The 22,490-nt window shown below is 46.7% G+C and overlaps 1 protein-coding gene across 8 annotated transcripts in view; it reads left to right on the top strand.

Moving 5' to 3' along the window:
- The first annotated feature begins 329 nt into the window (after window positions 1-329).
- The window catches only part of BMP2 (bone morphogenetic protein 2), a 122,561-nt gene continuing 100,400 nt past the window's right edge, over window positions 330-22,490 (top strand). For 6 of the 8 annotated variants that reach the window (XR_004239177.1, XR_004239178.1, XR_004239179.1 and 3 more), the window contains exons 1-3: window positions 15,820-16,393; window positions 17,178-17,536; window positions 19,739-19,976. Coding sequence is in view for 5 of the 8 variants with exons in the window: in XM_032103723.1 (XP_031959614.1) it covers window positions 17,185-17,536; window positions 19,739-19,976 (590 nt within the window). In the remaining 3 variants the exon portion in view is untranslated. The other 2 variants (XM_032103721.1, XM_032103720.1) reach the window with 2 other exon arrangements.

Here is a 22,490-nt window from a genome sequence, read left to right as displayed (position 1 = left end):
TCTGAGTATTGTGAACTGCACCAGGTTTTAATTTAATATAATTGCAGATGTCTATAATTTGCAAGTATTATTGTAATATCAATAATGTTTGTTATTTTTTCTGACCAAGTGCTCAGGCAATATGGCATGTCAGCACATCCTAAAATGTATAAACTGGGTTATGCAATGCCTGGTAGCTATTTAACTGAGTATTTCAGGTGCAGAAACTGAGGCCCATTGCACAGAATGATTTGCCCTTTGTTCTTAATGCAACATGTTATGGACTCAATATGTAACTGGATCTCAGCCTGATGGGATGTTTCCCTGAAGTGGGAGAAGTCCAGCCACCTCAGATTCCCCTTTACTGCAGCCTTACTTTTGCTAAGGAAGAAACAAACAGATTTCTGTTCATCTCACCTCAGGGACCAATGTTAAGATGGATATGGCACCTTTCAGCCCAGCTTTTTCATCTGGAGAGTTCTCAGAGGTAAGTATCCATACAGATACATTATCTGGACCTAAGGGTATGTGTAGGGGGTTCTCTCAAGGCTGGCAGAAATCCAGGGTTTCTGATTCTCCAAAAACCTAAAGAAACTTCCTTTCCTTTTTAACTTCAGGTAAAGCAGCAGCTCTTGGATTTGGCAGCTGCTTAGTTTCCCATCTGTAGCAATTCCACTGAGGCTGTACTTCAGAGCCTTTCTGCCTCTGAGGGAAAGGTTAATGCCATCCTGGTGCCCTGACTGCCCTTGGCTCCTTGCTCCATCCCTGCACAGCAGTGGCACAGACTTTCACCAGCATTGCCACTGGGGATTTTGTAGCTGCACTACGGGCTGAGTGATGGGAACTCGCTGCTGGTCCCAGCACACTGGAGCTGCAGGGAACTTCCACTCTTTCCCTGCTGCAGCACAGGGCAGAGGATGCCCACTTTGGGGTCACACACATCATCTGCTGCTTCCAGGTATTACAGCAACACGGGCAAGGCTCTCTCCAAATCTTTGTTTTGTCTTTGGTAGGGCGTAAGTCAATCAGATGCAGGATATATCAAATGAAACTTTTTCGAGGCTCCTTGAACCATTGTATCTGATGGAACTTTGTTTCCATGGAGAGCCTTTTGACTGGGAGCAGTTTTCATCATCAAACCTCTGGGGTAGGCCCATGATTTCAGAACAGACGAGCCATGAGCCAGTTATAAACAAAACGGCAAACAAGGTTTTGTTTGCAGACCGTTGTACAAAGCTCTGGGTATGGGTCAAAGGCTTTGAAGATTTTGTTTTAAATATAGTTTTTTCAAACGTTCTTGTTACAACATATAGACTTCCTATCATCTGGACACAAGTTCAGCAGTACAGATTTTAGAGGGACAGAATGTCCTAAACTGACCTAAAATTGTTTTACTCCGCATAAACATGTCATGATTTTTAAAGAACTTAGGCTCTTTCATGGACAGAAACTTGGAATGTCTTCCCTCAGACAGTACAAAGATTTCCTTTGTGAGCTCTGATGAGTCAGGGAATATTGGATCTTAGACTTATCACTCTTGCAAGACTGAACATTGCATATTCTATAGCTCAGGAGGTTGTAATTTTGCAGAGGTGTTATCCATTGAGGAACAAAACTTGAATCACTGTCACCCGGGCTTATGTCTGAAGAGAGAAGGTCCCAAGGAAGAATACTGACAAGTATTTCCTTACTCTGTTTGCCAAAAAGAGGATGAAAAATATCTTGTCAAGTGGGCATGAAGAACTTTGCAAGGCTGGTCTAAAAATGTGTTGCAAGACCCAGCAACGTCCCCTTTATTGAATCCATGACTGTTCAGAGTAGAAGAAGAAACCTTCTTCCCTGTCATCCCAACACAAAAAACCGAGTCCCTGGACGGGTTAGAACACCAGCTCTATTTCCCAGACCCTTCTACAGAACTGATCACAAATAAAGAGAAGAGAAAGAGTTAGAAAGTAAAATAAAATATCTCTAAGAAGCTATTTGGCACATGAAATAACAATGTAAGTGAGAGGACTAGAGCCCTCCACACCCTTGCAGGTGCCCTGGGAAAAGCTGGAGCAAACAAACCGCCAGCTCCTGGGCCAAGCTGCTGCAGGTACATTTGACCCTCTTGCCCAAGCTGTATTTCATTAGTGTATCTCAAGGAGGACGGGCTGTTAAATGATTCAAGCTGGATAAGATTTGCTGCAATGGAAAACTTGTGTGCTTCTGTGCTTCTCTGGTTGAAAAACCTTTTGCAAAAATAGATTAGCAAGCCATCATTGCGAACTGGACTGTTAACCTAAGAGTAGCAAATACAATGGGGCTTGAAACGGCATTTTAATTTGTCATGCTGCTGAATAATTTATTGTACATCTCACCATATATTGAAATTAAAACCTGAAGTATGACATACAGTAAATAATTCAGACAGGCTCTTTCATCGAGTGTGAGCTAGGTTATTGATACTTCATTTTAGTGAGACAGACTCACTGTCATGAGCATCATCAGCATCCATATCAGCTCCTGCTGGGCTCTCTAATTTTGCTTGTGTTGGTACTAGTGAAAAATTTAGGGCTATAAAGGCAGTCAGAGGGCTTGGCAGAGCTGGGGTTGTTCAGCCGGTTGCAGCCTTTCAATACTTAAAGGGGGCTTATAAGAAAGATGGGGACAGATTTTTTAGTAGGGCCCATTGTGATAAGGCAAGGGGTAGTGGTTTTAAACTAAAGGAGAGTAGATTTAGACTAGATACAATGAAGAAATTTTTTATAATGAGGGGCTGAAACACTGGCACAAGTTGCCCAGAGAGGTGGTAGATGCTCCTTCCCCAGACACATTCAAGGTCAGGTTGGCTGGGGCTCTGAGAAACTTGATCCACTTGAAGATGTCCCTGCCTGTTGCAGGGGGGTTGGACTAGAAGACCTTCAAAGGTCCCTTCCAACCCAAATTATGCTGTGGTTCTGTGAAATCCTCCTTTAGGCGGTCCACAAACTCCCTGTGTACTCCTTCAGTTCTCCTAACAAAATGACAGCAAGGAAAACTTCCTGAAGCCAGAGAAGCAAGGACAGATGACCTGATCTGAGCATGTAGCCTCACAAATACTTCAGGAGCGGCCACACAACCTTGAGTAGAAGGTTGCAGGCATTGATGAAATCCTGCTCACTTCCAGTAGGTATCTAAGATGTGTGTGCAGTGCATGGGGCAGAAGCCAGGGCAGCAGTGGTGTGGTGTTGGCAGGTTGGTGGCACGTGCTTGCACATTGGCAAACACAAATAGATGGTTACAGCACAACTGTTTGTGTTATTTGAGATTGAAATCTTAACAGCTAATTAGTATCTCATTAGGGTTCTATTTACATAGCTAATGAAGGTAATTTATGAGGAAAGAAAATATTTGAGACTCCCCAGCACAGTCAATTGACTTGAACTTCGGGTGGCGCAGACAGCCAACTGCATTTAGAGCCTTTTCTTTTCCTGGACAAAAGGGACAACAAAAAGACATTAATCCATGGGAAAGTGTGACTTAAACCTCCCTGTGACTCAATTCCCACTAATCAAGGGCAACGGGTTCTCCATTCTCCCAGCACTATTTAGGGTACTGATTTCTTCTAAGCAGACAACATGGTTTGCCTTTGTTTGTTTGTTTGTTTGTTTCAATCTCAAAAAAAGAAGGGGGGGGTCATCAGACATGTTCAAAATATGTGCACTGGTGCTGTTCAGCCCATTTCAGAGGAGGTCTCTGTGAATTATTGTAGGTAACCCAGAGTTTACTGCAGAGCAGTAGGAATTTGTCATTCCCAAGTTCAGGGAAATATTTGCTGAATGAGTTGCTCTAGTGAAAAATGGTTTTTAAAGAAGTCAAAGTGTCCAGAGCAGTGCTTTGGGTGGCTGTGCTTACCTGCCTTGGCACTCCAGTGCTCCTCTGCTTTCTTGGGAGAACTGCTTAGGGGGAAAGACAATCTTTTATAAGTAAGAGAGGGGAGACACTTGTTTCTCATCAAACCCAGATATTGATGTTTCCTGCCTGCTAAACCTTTCGTTCTTGAACCATTGTTAAGGAAAAATATTTGCAAAGTTAGGAGAAAGTCTAAAGCTAGAGGCCATGTGGGGATCGTGAGAGACTGTCTTCAGGGAAAAGATCCTGATGTTTTGTCATGTTCAATCAGGGACAAGTCACAGAAGTGCCAAGATACTGCAACAACTGTTTTTAGGAAGGGATGGGTCTTCAGCTGGGTTGAGTGCTCACAGTTTCAGCTGAGATTTACAAGTTCACTGGATTTAGACTTCCTATTCTTCTCCAAGACTTCAAACAGGAACACTAAAAAGCTGCAAACCAAAGCTGAGCTAAAGCAAAAAGTGTCCTGTGTCACATTAGTACATATACAGACCAAAAGAAGCTATATAAAAAAGTGAATCTAATTAGGATCTGATTGTAACTAGGAGCAAATCGCACTCTAGAGATTAAACCACTGGTAGAGGCTATAGAGACCTTTTGTAGACCTTTGGGTGGACACGGGACATTAAATATCTAATGATGACATTTGGGGAATAAAATCAGAAATAATCCATCTTCTCTCCCTCACTAATAACTCCTTGATCACTCGTGGTCTTCCTGAGAATCTCTGTGGTGAGATTCTCAAATTGGTGCTTTGCTGGCATTTCCCTCCTTTGCCACTTACCTTAATGGTGCTGTGGAAGCTCTGGATTCTCGTGCTGTTACTGATCCAGTTGGTGCAGATCACATGGGCAGCATTCCCAGGGAGAGTGGGACACCCAGGAAATCAGCTTGGGAACATCTCTCCTCTTTTTTCATACATCCTTATTCCTCCTCCCCCCGTTCCTGTGTGTGTATCTCTCTCACACTAAAAAGAGGATGAAAAAATGGCAAAAAAATCTTTGAAAGCTTAAATCTCAGATGTGAGCTTACTTGAGCTTTTATTGCCCATTTTTTATCCAGAAAAGCTAATGTTCACTCAAAATGGCAATTACTTGCATCTAATTGGAACCATTTTATGTAGTTCCAAACTCATTGCTTGATCTCAATAATAAATGAACTTAAAAAATATTTTTGTTACTAAAAGAATTGTAGTTGTGCAGGCCAGATCATCAATCACGATTTCCTTTTGTGGGCCTAATGTGAACCTCATTTGATTTTGGACAAATCAACGTTAGCTGAAACATTAGCTGCTGTACCTTCAGCTATGGCATGGAAGGGAATGTGGTTCCTATGGATTTTTAAATCCTGGTTTACAAGTAAAAGATTTTAACTGAGATTTACTTGTTAAATGAATTTACATTTCATTTAAATATAAAGGGAAGAATGTATTTGTAATGTGGAAGTTCCAACCTTGATCAGGACCCCACTGAGCGAAGTGCTGTGCATGTGCTCAAAGAAGGTTTTACTTTTCAGACAAACCAGCTCTTTGAACCTGTTTATTGCAGCAGTTTTGGCAGAAGGGATGGAGCAGGGCTGGGAAGGAGGTATCTGCTGGGAGGGATGGTGGCAGCCTGTGCTTTGATCAGCTGTGTTGTTTGGGACTCTGTTCTCGGCAGCCAGGCTGGCTTCAGAAAATTCCTGTGCTGAACAGAGGGCAGGTGGAGCAAGGACGGAAGGGTCCTTCATCTCTGGAATAAATCAGCCATGGGAAATGCCAAGCCTGAATCCAAACAAGGGGTCATCAAACTGCAGCATGAATGGGAGAAATGGCTTTGCTGTGGTTGTGCAGAAACCCTGATACCTCCTGCCCAATTTATGGCTTGATAGTGAAGGAATAAAACTTGCTTGAGGTTTGACTGAATAATTGTCTCTAGGACAGATTGCTTTTGGGAGGAATTTGGGACCATATGTTCATCTGGTGAACTGGATGAAAACATCTTCACATCCACCACTGAGCTTTTTTTTAAAACAAAACAAAACAAAACTGAGATAAAAGCCTGCCCAATGAGATGTTGTTCACACATCCCTTCCTGGCAGCAGCATTTTCTGCTCATCCCCTCCTTCTCCCTGGAGCTGCTTCCCCCCTTTCACCTACCAGCAGAGCAGCACATACAACTGCTCCCTAACCTGGGCCAGAGAAAATAGTCAGGGTTAGCTTAAATGTCTGGAGAAGTTTCATCCTAACTTGGAGAGACCTGAGGTAGGGAACGGTTCTGCATGTGAAGTGGAGGAGGCCCTCAGTGAGGATGGGGGAGGAAATGTGATCCCTTTCCCCGCTCCCTGCAGCCAGGACAGGGTTTATGGCCGTAGACTGGCACCCTGATGAAGAGAATGCCAGTCACAAGCTGGGTGCGAGTTTGGACCAGCTTGTGGATCAAACACAACGCAGAACTCTGTTGTGGTACATAGGTGTGCCAGTGCAGAGCTCCACCAATCCTGGCAAGCCTGTGCAGAGTTTGTGGCAAATACCCCTCAGCCCCTCTGGGGGAATGGCTGAGCGCTGGGGGTTTGGGAGTCCTCTCACCTCCCCACAGCGCTGGCTCCCTGGGATCCCACCCCAGCCTGCCCCAGAGCTGCTCTCTGGATCACCACAGCTCTGCTTTCAAGTGGTTTCCCCTCTGGGCACCTGTAAACGCTCCCTTATCAACAGCTCCTGTACAGATAAAAGTGTGTTCAGCACTGGGTGAAATCCCCACCAGCTGACTGAAGTGGTGACAGCCTTAGCCCAGGTCCTGCATCCTCCACGCTGTATCCAGGTAGGCAGAGGCGGGCATGGCCTTGGGAACACCTGCACTAGTCCACAACACTGTGCCTGGGAACGCATCCGAAAGCCAGTGACCGTGGTTCTGTCAGGACACCTCCGGTGTGCCTTTGGGCCAGGCCAGGAAGATCTCTCCCAGGTGGTTTCTCACCGTGGTTGGTTCTAACATCCCTGGGACCATCCCCAAGCAGCAGTTTGCATGCAGCCATCCTGGTGAGGAAGCCAGCAGTGAAGCAGGCTTTTCCATGCCAGCTGGCCTCCATGCCCAGGAATGTTCCCAGGCACTCTGGATTTACTAGTAGAGATGTAGCCCCAGAGGAAGAGATACAAACAGAGCTGTGGGTCTAGCTTGCTCCCATGGAATTTTGCCCTGGGCTTTAGAACAAGAGGGTTTTGCTTCTCTGAAAATGCAGTGGGCTCATGAGGAACATGGAGCTGTGGGAAGAGAAGGAAGCAGGGAATAAGGTACACTTCATTCAGGGCTCTGAGACTGGGCAGTGATATGACAGATATGACAGATCACTTTGGCATTGCTGCACCTGCATTTGTTTAACGTCCTAAGGTGGGTATAAATAGTGCTTTCCACACAAATGAAAGAAAAGTTGCAGTTTCAGTAACCTGGGAAGAAACTAGAGGCACTCTGCCCCCTGAATCCTTGTTTCTGGCCTGAAATTCTTGCCTTCCTTCAGCACAGCACGGTAGCTGAAATCCTCCAAGCTGCAGGTGCCAAGTTCCAATGGCCCACTCTACACCACTGGCTTAGCAAGGGCGAGACAGGGATTCCCTTCAGAGGGCCACAGAGTTGGGTTGGAAGGGACCTTAGAGATCATCCAGCTCCCACCCCCTGCCGTGGACAGGGACACCTCCCACTAAACCAGGTTGATCCAAGCCCCATCCAGCCTGGCCTTGAACACTTCCCCACAGTTAACTTGAGGTTTTCTTTTCCCCCTTAAGATGGGATTTGTTGCTGCGGCTTCTTCTGCTTTTAGGATGGGAAATATTACAATAAGAGAAAAGCACTAAAGACTCCTCATTCAGGGAGTTATTTATCTTTTTCTGGTTTTATTACATCATTTATATCAAAGTAGTGGTATCAGAAATGCTTTTATCAGTAGCAGGACTAATGAAGAGGTTGCCAGGAGCAGCTATTCCCCTCTTAAAGGGCATTGGAAAATACTATTTCTCTGAACACAATGGTGATAGTCCTTCTGCTAACCTACTGCTCTACTTGGAAATTTAAAATTTTAAAAGCTTAAAAATCTAAATGATCGCCATGTGGCAGCTAGGGAGCCTCCTTTCCACATGGGGTTTTGGGAAAGCCACAGAGCAAATGGCATTCAGTTGGGATAGCAGTGATTTCACTTCATCTTAAGAGGAATAAACCTTTGTTTTAGCATTTAAGTAGATATTCCTTTAGAGAGTTCATAGAAAAGCTTTTTCACAGTTGCAGACCTGGAAAATTGAGCCTGTTTTATCAGAACATGTCCAATACTGTAAGTGAATGAAGGGAAGAAAGGAAAAAATAATATTGACATATTATTTCAGTGGTGTATTTTTAAAATCTATCACAGTTCCTCAAAATTAATGTCTGACATTTTAGAAGTTGCTTAGGGAAAAAAAGAGATACAAAACAGTCTACTTTTTATTAAGTTTATTTTGTAAGGAAACTATTTTCCCACCAGCTGCAGAAATGAATGTCACATTCGATTGCACAACTTGGATTTTCAATTTTCCATTGGTATGGAGAGAGCAGGCCTGATTTTTCAAGGATTTATTCACAAACTTGAGTTTCAAGTCCTCAGGATACTTCCTAGGCTGTGTGAGCATCTGAACCAGGACTTATGGAATCTATTCAGTTTGTTTAAAATTATTTGAGGTATTCATTTGGGGCTTGTGGTGATCTTACTTCTTTCCTGATTCATGTGCTGGCTGCCTTTTCTGGCAAAGAGGGGCAGGAGCAATTTTGGGGCAGTTCCTTTTTTGAAACCCAGTGGTTGTTGGGGCTTATGCAGAGGTTTGGGATATACAAAGGGAAGCAGAACACATGAAAGACAGTCAAAGGTACAAAATAAATGAAGCTTCTTCCATGGTTTCCCAGCTTGTTTGTTTGTTTAGTATTTTGATTTATTTGAAAGGAGTTTATTCCATGGCTGACTAAAGGAATGTATGCAATGTTTAGTACACCCACCTTAAGTGGATGTGAATGTTTACTGAGTCTCTACTCCTGAATGCTAGAGAGGAAACAGAAAATGTAAGGAGGGGCAAATCTCCTCCAGTAACTCAACACCAAGGCTGCATAAGTCCAGGTAGAGACAGCAGAACTGATGGGAATAATGGCATTAGTAACTGGACAATGCTGCACATCATGAATGTTTTATGGCACTGCTTTTCCAGGCTAGTCCTGAACAGGCTGATGGATGTGCTTACTTTTACAAGCACATAAAGTGAGGGTAGATCGGTCACTGCAAATATCAGAAAAAAGCAGGAAGCTGAGGTGTGGTGAGGGAAGGCAGGTAAAGTTACTAAGGAGCGTAAAGGTTGGCCCAGGCTTTCCCAAAGTGCTGAGCAGATGGGCTGCACCATGCCCATCCTGCAGTGGGGCCTGGGGAAAAGCAAAGGGAGGAGGTGATGGCACAGCAAACAAGGGAATTCACTGTGTCCCTCTCCTGTGGAGAGTGATCCAGGTTGGGAACAAATCTGTACGTGGATACCCTGACCAAGGGGTAAAATTATCCTGACCAAGGCTGTAAAAAGCCTTCTCTCTTCAGAGCAAATAGACTCTTACCAGATCAGAGCTTTTCTCTGTAGTTGAATGGGATTATCATATTCCTGCTAGGATTTATGGGTTGCAGTACAAACCTTGGACAAGGCATTGCAGGAATTTGTCAGGAAACTACTGGGTAATAGATTTGGTATCAGGCTTTTCAAAAATGTCTCCATGAGCCGAGTACTGAACATCTCGCTTAAGTTTTGGGATTTTAACCCAAAGACTGTGTCTAACATGCTTATGCGTTGTTGAAAATCTGAGCGTGACCCTATAGGTCTCTCGGCCCCTGTGTATCTCTCAGTAAAAACAGCCTTTCTCTGCTCTCTGCCCATTCTCTCCTTCTGTAAAATGGAGACAGTGGATATTCCTCGCCTTGGAGAGGAATGTGGAGGCTGGATACAGGGAGATGACTTCGACTGTGACTCTATGACTTTAAGGTTACAGATGTTCTGAGGATAAACAGTACCTTGAAGCAGTTCAATGTGTGCTGCTAATAATTTGTCCCTGTAGTTGGGAATGTGCTTCCTGGAACGCTGCAGAGGGAGCGCTGGAGCGGACAAGAGCCTGGGAACAGTCAAAGGATGTTCTTCTCCTAAGACCCCTCCCAGTCAGTAGATATCGTAGCACACAAGCAAACAAGCTACCAAATAAACGTTCCATGGTGATGTTTGAATGGAGACCTGTGCCTGTTGGAGCCCCTCTGGAAGCTGGAAACAAGGGATGTGATTGAAAGCAACTCGTAAATGGCTTTCGTGCCAGCGCGAAGCAGGTGCAGCAGCTGATCGCTTGTGCCGAGCACATGCCATGGAGCAGGCACAAAGCTTCACTATTGCTCTCTGGAGTTCTGTCTAGTCCTAAGAGGGTATTTAAAAATTGGAATGATAATGACCTGAGCAAACATGACTTTAGAGCAGAAAATAAAATCGCAGGCATTCATTATCAAAGGCAAAGAAGTGTTAGAGAACAAGAATGCCCGATGATGCAATGTTTTTCATCCTGCAACTGAGCACAGAAAACCTTTTCATATGCCCTAAATCTGCAGCTACAATAAAGCCTTCATACAGACAATCTGCTTAAACAGAACGTCACGCTTGCCTTTATTTTATTTTAATTGCAAAACATTTATCCAGTTTCACTGCTGAAATATGCACTTCTTAAGGCAGTATGCGTAACTTTATTTTATCCTCCATTTTGCTTGACGTCATCTCTGCAGTGATGAAATTATAAGCTCTTGAAGTGGACCATCTATGACGCAGCCATTTCCCTTTCTTGTGGGAGAACACCCTTCCTAACAAGACTTACATAATTAAAAAATCCCACTTTGCTCTGAATCTTCTGACCAGAAGAGTTGGCATCCCTGTCTCTTCATTGCTTAAACATGTAAGCCTGTACCACCAAAACAAGTAGGAACTTTGCCACTGTCTTTGAGGCGAGATTGAGCCTTGGGATCCCAGATATTTGAGATTATTGTTGGTATTAACCTAATATTTAACCCCAAACAATAGCAGTGACTAACTCTTAGTGCTTTTACTTGAAGGTCTTGCTGGGACTTAAAAATGAGGGTCAGCATGATCATCCCATTTCCATGGTGGGAAAACCAAGGCACTATGGAAAGTAAAATGACATTCCTATTGCTGAGAAGAGAACGGAGATCTTCTGAATCAGCTCAGGGCCTACTGAATTGCCCTAGTCTGTGACTATTCCTCCTGCGTGGCATTAAATGTGCATCAGTGGTGGCAGCGCCTCGGAATCTATCCAGTGATCACTTGGTTGTTCTCCAGGCTGTACCAAGGTGTTGTGGCATTTTTACCTCTTCACTATAAAAGCCACAGGTCAAATACTGGATTTTAAATCTGGAATTTTGTAGCATCAAGGGGAAAACAGTTAAAAAAAAAAAAAAAAGGTTATCATATTAGCCTCCCTTTTTCCTCCTTCCCCAGTAATTTTATTATAAATCGTAGAAATTTGTCTTGCACTTTCTAAGCTGCACAGAGCCACATGAACTGATTGCTGCAGCCTTTACTTGCAGACGTAACAGAGCTGGGAGCAACTGCTATCATTCACTAGCAGCGGAGACATACTGGAAATGTAGGAAATCCTGGGTCTGCATTGTATTTCCTGATAAATTCCAATTTCCCTGCCACTGTGATGGAAAGAAAGCTGAGATTTGATGAATGAAATTGAGACTCACTGTGAAACAGAGCAACAGCTTTGAAGAGCTGCCAGCAAAGGTGAATAAAAAAGAAATAGACATTTCTGAATAAGCTGCCTTTCCTCTCTTCCAAACCAAATCACCTTCTTGTAAATTATCTTCTCAGGTGAGAATCCATCCTTCACAGAACAGGAGACAGGCTGTGCAGCAGAGCCAGTTGGTAGATGTTAAACCACCAAAAGGCAAATATGTCTTTGGAAAACAGTATTAAGTAATATTTTAAAGAATGGCCACACATCATATTCACACAGATGCCAACAGGAAACACAGCCCAGGAACAGAAAAGCTTTCAGATAATCTCTACCCATTACGAAGGCAAAACCTCAACATCACTAACACATCTTAACTCATTTTCAGCAGTCGCCCTGCTCACATTCGATGCTGTACCACGTTTACGTTTCATACTTCAGCACAGAGTTTTATCAAGAGGTTTATTCACTGAAATGTGCAAAATCTATAAAGAAAAGCTCACTACTATTAATATTTCATGTCTCACATACTTATCATATCCAGGGGACAGAGGTCTAAAGTGGGAATTTTCAAAAATGCTCCACGTTGGTCACATGGGGCTGCTGGAGCCAGTAGTAAAATGTTGAGTATCACTGTGCAGAGAGTGATGTGAGTGTTTCTGCAGGCTTGTCTCTAACTAGACCAGCATTTAGGCCATTCTGTTAAGGATTGCAAGCTGTGGTCACAGACCCCTTTGAGCCTTTCTCATCTGGGTCCTCTAGCTGAAGTCTTCTGCCTGTAGCCATCAGCAACGCTGGTTGCAGTGCAGCCAGGTTGGAAAAAACCCCACTACGTTGTGAATGTGTATAAATGTAATTTTGTACAGGATTTGTAAGAAACAATTCTGAGGGAAGAAAAAATTTTTTCTTTCCTGTCTACTCTGGAAAACAGACTCTCACCTTGTTGTAAAACATGTCCTTATTTGGAGACTTTTCCACGCTTTTAGTAAGAAAACCCAGCAACACCTGAAGTTGATATCTATCAGCTGTGCTTGGGTCCTAGCGAGGAACACCTGGATCTGAAACACTAGCAGCAGGTGCCACTAATTGAGTACTTACTGGCTAAACACCTGCAAAAAAAAAAAAAAAAAAAAAAAGACAAAAAAAGGAGTGCATGTGGTAAAGAAGAAAGAAATTAATCAGTGTAGTCAACTGTACACAGTTCTGGGGGGAGAAGTGAAATTTCACAAAGGAGATTAACAAATATGAACAGTCAGGTTTCCTAAAACTGATCTTTTCAGCCTAAATGGTGGTTTCTCTCTCTGGCAGGACTTTGGCTGAAGAGCAGGATCGATCTTGAAGTAACTCTGTAAAATGCAATGACATTGTGAGAGCCCAGCTCAATAGGGCTGGATATTTAGCTATTTAACTCCTCATTTTCACGGAGCTTGTGAGGAATTTCAGCTGCAGGAAATGCACTGGTTGAGCTTTGGTTTCTTTATCTCAAGTGTGCTGCTGCACAGCTCTAGGAGTGGGAAGGGGACAAGGGCTCGTTTGTGGAGCTGGAAGTCTGGGTGGGCACATCCAGACATGTTTGCCCTCCAACACATTACACCTAGATACACCTGTCTCTAATTCTCTCTGTAATCATAAAGATGCTTCTCAGCTGGTGAGCTCAGGTGTGCTGGTGCTGGAGGTGCAGTGGAGCAGGCCTGAACACAATATGGAAAGGCAGAATTTAGTTGGCTTTTATGTTGAGGAGGTGTGGATCACAATCAGATCTTCAGACTTTGGAGGGGCTTAGCTCATATATTCCAGGGTACTGCCTCAATGGAGCTGGATCTGCATTGGTGAGAAATCTTTTGGTGGGGGGAGTGCTGAAGTTCTGGTGTGGGTGCCAGTACACTCAGGGAGCATGTTATAGGTTCTTCAGAGTTGTTTTTTGGGACCTCAAGGAAACAGATGAGAAAGCAGAGTTGCTGTCCCAGCAGCTCCAGATTGAAATAGACTGAGACATGACAAAGTATAAGGGATATGTGTTTTATAGCCATAAGAAGGCTCTGAAAGCCTATTTATACTTAAAATCAGAGAGGGGCAAACCTACAAGACCCGGTTGATACCAGATTAGAGCATCTGCAGGCCTTCAGAACAACCACAAACATGTTTCTCCCTTCTAAGGCTCATTATCCTAATATAGAAAGCTCCTGGAGATAACACTGTGCTGGGCATACAGTACAGCCTATGCTCCAGGCACAGGGAGTAAGTGTTGAGGCAAGAAATGACTTTTTCCTGGCATGACCCACTAAGATTGAACTGGAATGGCAATTAGAAGTTGAAGTGCTCATTTAATGTCAGTGATGTGTAAACTATGTTGCCATTGTTATTTTAGTGCTGATTTACATAATTGGCATACCCTGAAGTCACACTGCACGAACTTTCAGTTCATGCTAAAGACTTGCAGGAAGTCATAAAATTAAACATTATCTGTACTGGAATCCAATGGAAAAATAACTTTTGAGGGATTTCACCTTGCTTGTTGTCCCCTCTCCCACTGTACTCACGGTGGCGAGTGAAAATCAGGTTAGCGAGTGTTGGGAGCTGTTGGCATGAAGGAGCTTTAGCAGCTCTTTAATTACACTGGTGCGGTTCTGAGGTGGTTTGTTTTGCTGGTATGTACCTCCCTGGGTGAGCTCCTCATCCTGCAGGGACGTTTCATGGGAATTGCTGGAGCTATGATAGGGAAGCCAAGGGAAGAAGGTCCACAGGAGGAATTATTCCAGCCCAAATGCGCTGAATTCCTGCCTCAAATTGGTGTTCTTGCTACACTAAAAAGTCGTAAGATGGAAGAAAAAGGCTGCTCCCAAAGGAGGAGCTGGTAATGGAGCTGTCTCAGTTGTTATTGCTTTAAGTCCTCCTCCGCAGTAATTCAAGGTGTCACAGGCTGGCTGTGTCTTTTGCAAATGAAGCCCCTGAGAGATATTGGGAAGAGGAGGTGGAGCACAGACCACTTGCCTTGCCGGGAAGGCACCAGGACCCCGTCTAATGATGGCGTGCCCATGGCTTTGGCTTCGATGAGGACCCTAAATTGCTAGGTATTGCATACCTATGCAAGGGCCTGGCCCTACCGCAGAGCCCAGGAAGACAAACAAGAGATGGGGCAAAGGACACAGCCCTGCTCGCGAGCTACTCGTTGTGTCAGGAGATTCGCCAGTGTCAGGAAAGCGAGGGATGCAGTGGGGATAGGAAGCCCAATCGCGCTGGGCACGGACTTGCCTTCTTCACCCGTGCCACCGCTGTCCTCCTCTCTGGGCGATGGCACGAGCTATCGAGGCTACAGCCCGGGGAGCCCCGGCGTGGGAACGGGTGGGCCCCGGTCCCGCGGGGAGCGCGGCTCCGCGCCGGGGCAGGTGCGGAGCCGCGGGCGGGCGGTTCGCGCCGGGGCTGCCGTTCCGGGCCGGGCGATCCGCCGCCGTTCCACCACTGGAGGGCAGCCACATCTTAAAAAAACCACCCAGCCCAGCCCCTCCGCCGTCCGCACGGGGCTGAGCCCGCATCGGATGCGCTGCAGCAGCGCTGCGGGAGGAGACTTCTCCCGAGTCCGGGCGCTCCTCTTTCGGAGAGGAGAGCGAGGAAAGCCCCTGATTTCCAACCCTCGCTCCCGCTTCGGGCAGCGGGCTCCACGCTCCGATGCGGGCAGAAAAATAAATAAGTACATATATCTATTTTAAGTAGTTCTAAAGCACCGGGATTCTCCCGGTACCTTACGTGACCTTCGCACCTTACCACCCCGGCAGTTCGGGGCACGGCGCTAATCCGATTTGCGGCGGCGGAGCGCTCGGGCTGTACAATGGGTCATTGTTCGACCCGGCCCGGTCCCGCTCCACCACTGCCGCCCGGAGCGGGACGTGGGACCGGGTGGCCCGGGGGTCTTCCCGCAGCGGATCAGCCGCCGGTACCACAGTTTAACGGGACAGCCGCCCGCCCCATCCCTTTCCCCGGCGGCACTGCGACCCGGGCGCGGGCGGCAGCCGCGGCGAGGGAGGGAGCGGGCGAAGGAGGAGGGAGGGAAGGAGCGAGGGAGGGAGGCGGCGTCTCCTTTAAAAGCCGTGCGGGGCCGCAGCCCGCTCCCACAGGGCGGCTGTGATTGGCGCGGGCCCCCGAGCCTCCGGGGTCGTGACATCGCCGCGCAACAAAAAGCCCCGGCGGCGGCGGGCGGCCACCCCCGGCCATGGTGCGGTGCGGGGCCGGCGGGGAGCCCTGCGCGGTGCCCTAGCGCGGCCGCTCCACGCGGGACGGCAGCGGGCGGCTCCCCACCCCTTTTTTTTTTTTTTTTTTTTTTTTCCCCTCTTTTATTTACCCTCCTCCCTCCTTTTTCCTTTCTTTTTTAAGGGAGCGGAGACAAGTCAAGTTTCATCTTGATGTTGCTGCGGGAGTCTCGGTAAATGTCCATCTGTCTAAAGAGCGTGATGCAAAGGACATTTTTGAAAAGGAGCCTTTTAACTCCGTAGACACGTAGGGACCCATTCACGGGCAGGCACACACACGCGAGGAGGAAGAAGAAGAAGCAACTTCACGATCGCTGCTTTTAAAAGGGAGAAGCTTTTTCCCTGGCTGGGACTTGCCTTCTGCCTCCTCAACCAGCTGCTAAAAGTATGTTTCCGAGGCGGACTGCACTTCAGGGAACTTCTATTTTCTGCTCGGCAGCTGTAGAGGAGCAGCAGCGAAGTTTGGAGTAACACCAAGTGATGCGGGAAAAACACCCCGAGAGCAGAACACCCTCCTGCAGACACAACCCCTGCTGCTGTACACAGGTATAGCTCCGGCGGTCGCAGATCCGCTGAAAGCCTTCTCCGCAGGATGACTCCGTGGGCCACGGCGGAGGTGCTAGCGCTCTGGAAGAGAGAGGGGGGACGGGACACTAATCATAACTATTATTATTATAATAATCCAGCCCAAAGTTTCACGGGGGAGAATGTCATCCTGTGGGTTTGGCTAAGGACGTAGCAGAATATGTATTTTCCTCCTTCCCCTTCTTCCACTCCGCCGAGGGAAAACAGCTCTCCTTTTCCCTCCGCTGAGGGAAGCCAGTGCCTCGCCGCGGGGGAAGCGGAGCCTGCCCGAGCCCCCGCGGCTCGGCTCGGCGGGGGTGTGTGGGGGGAAGCCCGGGGATCGGGACGGGAGCGCAGCGGGGAGTCGGCTTTGCTGGGCAGCCGCCCCTTCCCTTCCCGGTGATCGGTGCCGGCCGCGGCGGCGGGAGGCCCGGCCCGGCGCACACCTGCGCCCCGGCCCCGGCGGTGCCCCCGGCCGCTTCCCCTCCTCCCCTTCACCTCCGCGCTCCTTTGTTGCGGAGCGCCCCGCTCCGTTCCCCCGTCCCTCCTCGCTCCCTTTGATCTCCTGCCACGGGGATTTCGGTGCCGCCGCGCACCTGAAGCGGCCCCTCGGGGGGCTCCGCCGGCCGGTCCGCGGCGGGGGCTCCGCCGGCCATGGCCCGGCGCCGGGGTGGGTCCCACCTGCGGCCCGTCCCCGCCCGTTCCCCCCCCTCCCCCGGCGCGGTGTCCGCGCTGACTGGCTCCCATCGCCTCCTCCTCCGCGCAGGTTGATCATGGTTGCCGTGACCCGCTCGCTCCTGGCGCTGCTGCTCTGCCAGGCGCTGCTGGGCGGCGCGGCCGGGCTCATGCCGGAGGTGGGTCGGCGGCGCTTCAGCGAGCCGGGCCGCGCCGCCTCGGCCGCGCAGCGCCCCGAGGACCTGCTCAGCGAGTTCGAGCTGCGCCTGCTCCACATGTTCGGGCTGAAGCGGCGGCCCAGCCCCGGCAAGGACGTCGTCATCCCGCCCTACATGCTGGACCTCTACCGCCTGCACGCGGGGCAGCAGCTGGGGCAGCCGGCGGCGCTGGGCTTTCCGCTGGAGCGGGCGGCCAGCCGCGCCAACACCGTCCGCAGCTTCCACCACGAAGGTACGGGCGGGCGGGGGCTCCGCGGGCTGCGGGAGCGGAGGGGAGGGCAGGGCCGGAGGAGGAGCGGGGGGCGGATTCCTCCCGCCGGTACCGCGGGGTTCGCGCAGTGCGGCTCCCGGCCGGGTGCTCTGCCCGACGAGCTCTGCTGAGGAGCTCTTGCTTTGCCAGCTCCCGTCTCCCCACCCTCCGTCCGCCGGGGCGCTCCCGGTTTATGGACTTTTCCCGCTAAACCAGCGCGACTCCGCGTTAAGCGAGGCTGGAAAGTAGGGAAGGCTCCTTAATGCGCGGCTGAGCCGGGCCGCTGCGGAGGTTTCTAATCCTTATCTAATCCCCGTGAGAGCTCAATGAGACAATCAGTCGCGGTATCCTCGGGGTCCGCCGTCGAGCAGCGCTGCAGCCCGACCCACCTGGGCTCGCAGTGCCCGGGCTGGCCAAAGCCCCGTGGCCGCTCTTGGCTCTCACCTGCGAGGCGCCTCTGCGGCACCTCCTCGCCTGCAGCCCCCCGAGGCAGCGATTCTCTGGGGCAGACCCTCACTCAGCAGCTGGGGGCGTTTCCCGGCTCCCGTAGCCAAACTAGCGGCTGTGGCATTAACCAGGCCCGCGGAGCCGGTGGGGCGCGTGTCGCTCACGTGCTTTTTTGGGAAGCGTTTCCTCAGGTTGTAATTGTTCCTGGCTGCTGCTCTCCGCTGCTGCCGTGCAGTGGCCCCGCTGCAAAAGTAATGAAAACGCACTTTCCCCCTGCTTTTAGAGTGGTACTGTGTCAAGAAACGATATTAATTAGTTTTTAAGTTTCTAAAAGGAGGTGGCCGCTGAGAAGTGGTTGTGCTGTTTAGTGGAAAGCCTTATCGTGAGGAAGATGAATGGTGAAGCCTAACCTCTCCTCATGCATGTTTCCCTACATGGGAAATAAAAACCTGGTAGTTAATGGGGAAAAGCCAGCACGTGGGTCATTCATGCTAAACCCAAGGATTGTGGGCAAGGGGCTGAGCGACAGAGGAGTTGAAAGGGCAAGGTTAATAAGGTTTAGGCAAATGTAAAAATCTGCAGTTTGAAGTAGTCAAAAGCTGATTTTGTTAGAAATCAGTGTGACTCCCATTTTTTTCACTGAGTTCTCACTGCATTAGTGACTTCTTGAGAGCAGAAGTTTGTCTTGTGACCATTCAAAATATTTGTATATTAGCAAATACTGGTCTGATCCTGAAATACCGTGAGGCTGAGCCTTACCTTATGCAAAAAGTTGTACTGGATTCAAAGGGGAATGGTTACACGACTAAGAATTGCTAACAGGAATTATGGCTTCCCCTTAGAAAGTGATGGGGGTTTTTCCCTTCAGTGTTTAGCACTGAAATTTAAAACCATGAGAAAGTTTTATTTTTGGGAAATACTTTGTACTTCTTAATGTCTGTAGCAACAATGTTAGCAACCCTAGATATACTGTACTCCTTCTGAAGCTCCATTTAGTTATTACTCAAAGGTGGGAATGGCCTGTAGTTTAGTGACTCCTTGAATGTTTGGTTTTGGTGGTTTTATAAACTTCTTGTTTGCAGGTGACTTTGTTTCATTATCTCTTTACCATCCACCCTATTTTAGCAGTTGAATCGTCCTGCTGTTCTTTATGGCCCTTTTGGGTAAATACTGGGGCGTGCTTTGTAAAGTACCGTTATGGATGCTGAGTTCCCTGTCTCTAAGTAAAGATACAAAAATCCGTACGTTAAGATTTGTAGGTCACCTAAATCGCAGAGTAATGTTTTTCAGAATGGAGTTTAAGGGATTGATGTTAGAGCTGTATTCTCAGAAAAAATCAGAAATGCAACAGTTAGCCAAAGTCCTCCATCAGTTTTAATGATTCCCCAATAAATACAGTGCTTGAGTTTTTTAATTTGTGTCCTTGAAGTCCCAATTAATGCTGTATATTTCTTGCTTCTAATGATAACTTACCTGGAAGGCAAAGGCCACCAGGATCCAATCCAAATGTGTAACAATAAATTTTTAACTTGATGCTATACATGCTTGCATAAACAAGCTAACAAGGGAGACAGTATTTTCTGCCTGAAAGTCTTTCAGGTCTTATGTGTCACATGTGGTAGCTGTCATTTGAAAGCTGCCAACAGCAGACAGTCTTAAGGGGTTTGCTTGCCTGTCTCAGTTTCTGATTTTTTCCTTTTTTCTCTTTTTTTTATTTTCCCTGTTTAATCAAATTAGAAGTTTTGGAAGAACTGCCAGAAACAAGTGGGAAAACATCACGGCGTTTCTTCTTTAATTTAACTTCCATCCCTAATGAGGAGTCTATCACCTCAGCTGAACTCCAGATTTTTCGGAAACAGGTGCACGGAGCCTTTGAGAACAACAGCAGCTACCATCATCGTATTAATATTTATGAAATTATAAAGCCAGCCACAGCCACCTCTAAGGACCCTGTCACAAGACTTTTGGACACCAGGTTGGTGCATCATAATGCAAGTAAATGGGAAAGTTTTGATGTAACGCCAGCTGTTTTGAGGTGGATTGCACATGGACAACCTAATCATGGGTTTGTGGTAGAGGTGGTTCACTTGGACAAAGAGAACAGTGCCTCCAAGAGGCACGTTAGGATTAGCAGGTCTTTACATCAGGATGAAGATAGCTGGTCTCAGCTCAGGCCATTGTTAGTGACGTTTGGGCATGATGGCAAGGGACACCCGCTCCATAAAAGAGAAAAGCGTCAAGCGAAACACAAACAGCGTAAACGCCACAAATACAGTTGCAAAAGGCATCCGTTATATGTGGACTTCAATGATGTGGGGTGGAATGACTGGATTGTTGCCCCGCCGGGGTATAGTGCCTTTTACTGCCATGGGGAATGTCCTTTTCCACTGGCAGACCATCTAAACTCAACAAACCATGCCATTGTTCAGACTTTGGTCAATTCAGTGAATTCCAAAATCCCCAAGGCTTGCTGTGTGCCGACAGAACTGAGTGCTATTTCCATGCTCTACCTTGATGAAAATGAAAAAGTTGTATTAAAGAACTATCAAGATATGGTTGTGGAGGGTTGTGGGTGCCGCTAACACAGCAAATATATTAGACAAATGCAAAAAAAAAAAAAAAATAGCTGACACTTTAATATTTCCCAATGAAGACTTTATTTATGTAATGAAATGGAAAGAAAAAAAAACACAACTATTTTGAAAATATATTTATGTCTACGAAAAGGTTGGGAAAACAAATATTTTAATCAGAGAAATATTCCTTTAAAGATTTTAAATGTATTTTAGTTGTACATTTTATATGGGTTTAACCCCAGCACATGAAGTATAATGGTCAGATTCTTATTTTGTATTTATTTACTATTATAACCACTTTTTAGAAGAATAGCTAATTTGTATTTATATGTAATCAAAAAAGAAAAAAATATAGGGTTTGTACATAATTTTCCAAAATTGTAGCTGTTTCAATTGTGTGTATTTAAGTTGAAAAGAATACATGGAAGGTTACTATGGCAAAGTGCATAGCACATTTGCTTTCTGCTGTGCTACTGTTAAGGTCACAAGTTCAAGTCCAGAAAAAAGTGGATAATCCACTCTGCTGACTTTCAAGATTATATTGTACAATTCTCAGGAATGCTGCAGGGTGGGCTGTCCAATCCATGAGAACTGGCATCCTCTTTAGGTGGAACATTTGGATAAGAACCAGACGTTGCTGATCTAGTATAAATACTGCTATTCCCAACTAATTTGCAGTGTGACTATAAGGGCCAAGAGAAATCCTATGGGAAGTGGGGGTGGGGGAAGACTGAATCCTTTCTAGACCTACAGAAAAGTGAATGTTTGATGTTTCCTTTAAAAGTCCTTCCTTTAAAAGTCCTGGCCAAATATAAAGTAATAAAAACTAAAATGTCATCCTTTTTTTTGTGATTATCTATGCTAAAGAGGATTATTTACCTAATTTGTACCAGCCCTTGTCTTTAACAGTTGGAAAAGCCTTGCGTACTTCCTCACCTCAGATGAGATCTCACTTCTGTGGAGTGTAACAGTGAAATTATTCTGCAATTTTTGCCCTACAATACAGCAAGCTGTTGTCATATGCAGCCTCCTCTCTAACCTCAGCTGATGGTTTTGCTGTTTGGCAGATTAGCCTCTCTTCATTTCCAGGGTTTTGTGTTTGAAACGCGTTTTTTTTTTTTTTTTTCCTTCCCAAATGTTTAAATCTATTTCAGATAATAAATCATAGAATTCTGATATTTCTTTCTGAGAAGTCCAGTCTGTAAGAGGAAAATGGTTCACTTGTGCAGTCATTGCAAGAACAACTTGTGCTTGCATCATCTTATTGTTTTTTAAATGCTTCAATGTAAGGGGCAAAAGTGTGATTTACAGCTGGCAAACAGAGCATTAAAGCTGATACTGATTGTGCCTGTTGTGTGTTCCACGCCTGGTGTGGCAGGCAGGTCCTGGGGCAAGCAGGCAGAGCCTGGGGGTGTTGTGTGAAAGTTGTGCTGAAATAGGAGAGCAGGAAAGGAGCTTAAATGGGCTTCTTGGTCATCCCCTTGAGCTCTGTTGTGGGTCCAGTTCTGGATTTGGTGAATGAGGCAACACTTCCTAAAGCTGTGTGTGCAATGGGCCCTTTGGGGACCCCTCTAAGTCAGCTGTGGGAATCTCTGATTTGAACCTCCTACCAGCCTAATGTTTTTTTAATGAACCCCTCTTTTTTTCTCCTGGCCCTCTCCAAACTCCTCCTTTTTTTACCAGAATCATCTGGGTTGCAGCAATGGTACTAGCTAGATGGGTTGATCAGAAAGGCTAACTTGATGGTGTCTTACAGGTCCTCTTGTAGAAGAGTTCTTTACCGCTATTCATCACAAAATGCGGGGTACAGAGGATAGGAGAGGAAAAACTAATTACCTGTTGGCTGCTTCCATTTTGTTCTTGTGAGCTTAAAAATCTCTTGGGCTGTAAGGTTCTGTGGTGAGATAAAACTG

This window comes from Corvus moneduloides, chromosome 3 (genome assembly GCF_009650955.1).
Source record: "Corvus moneduloides isolate bCorMon1 chromosome 3, bCorMon1.pri, whole genome shotgun sequence".
Taxonomy (NCBI): domain Eukaryota; kingdom Metazoa; phylum Chordata; class Aves; order Passeriformes; family Corvidae; genus Corvus; species Corvus moneduloides.
The sequence above is the reverse complement of the archived record's forward strand: the minus strand, read 5'-3'. Positions and strand labels throughout refer to the sequence as shown.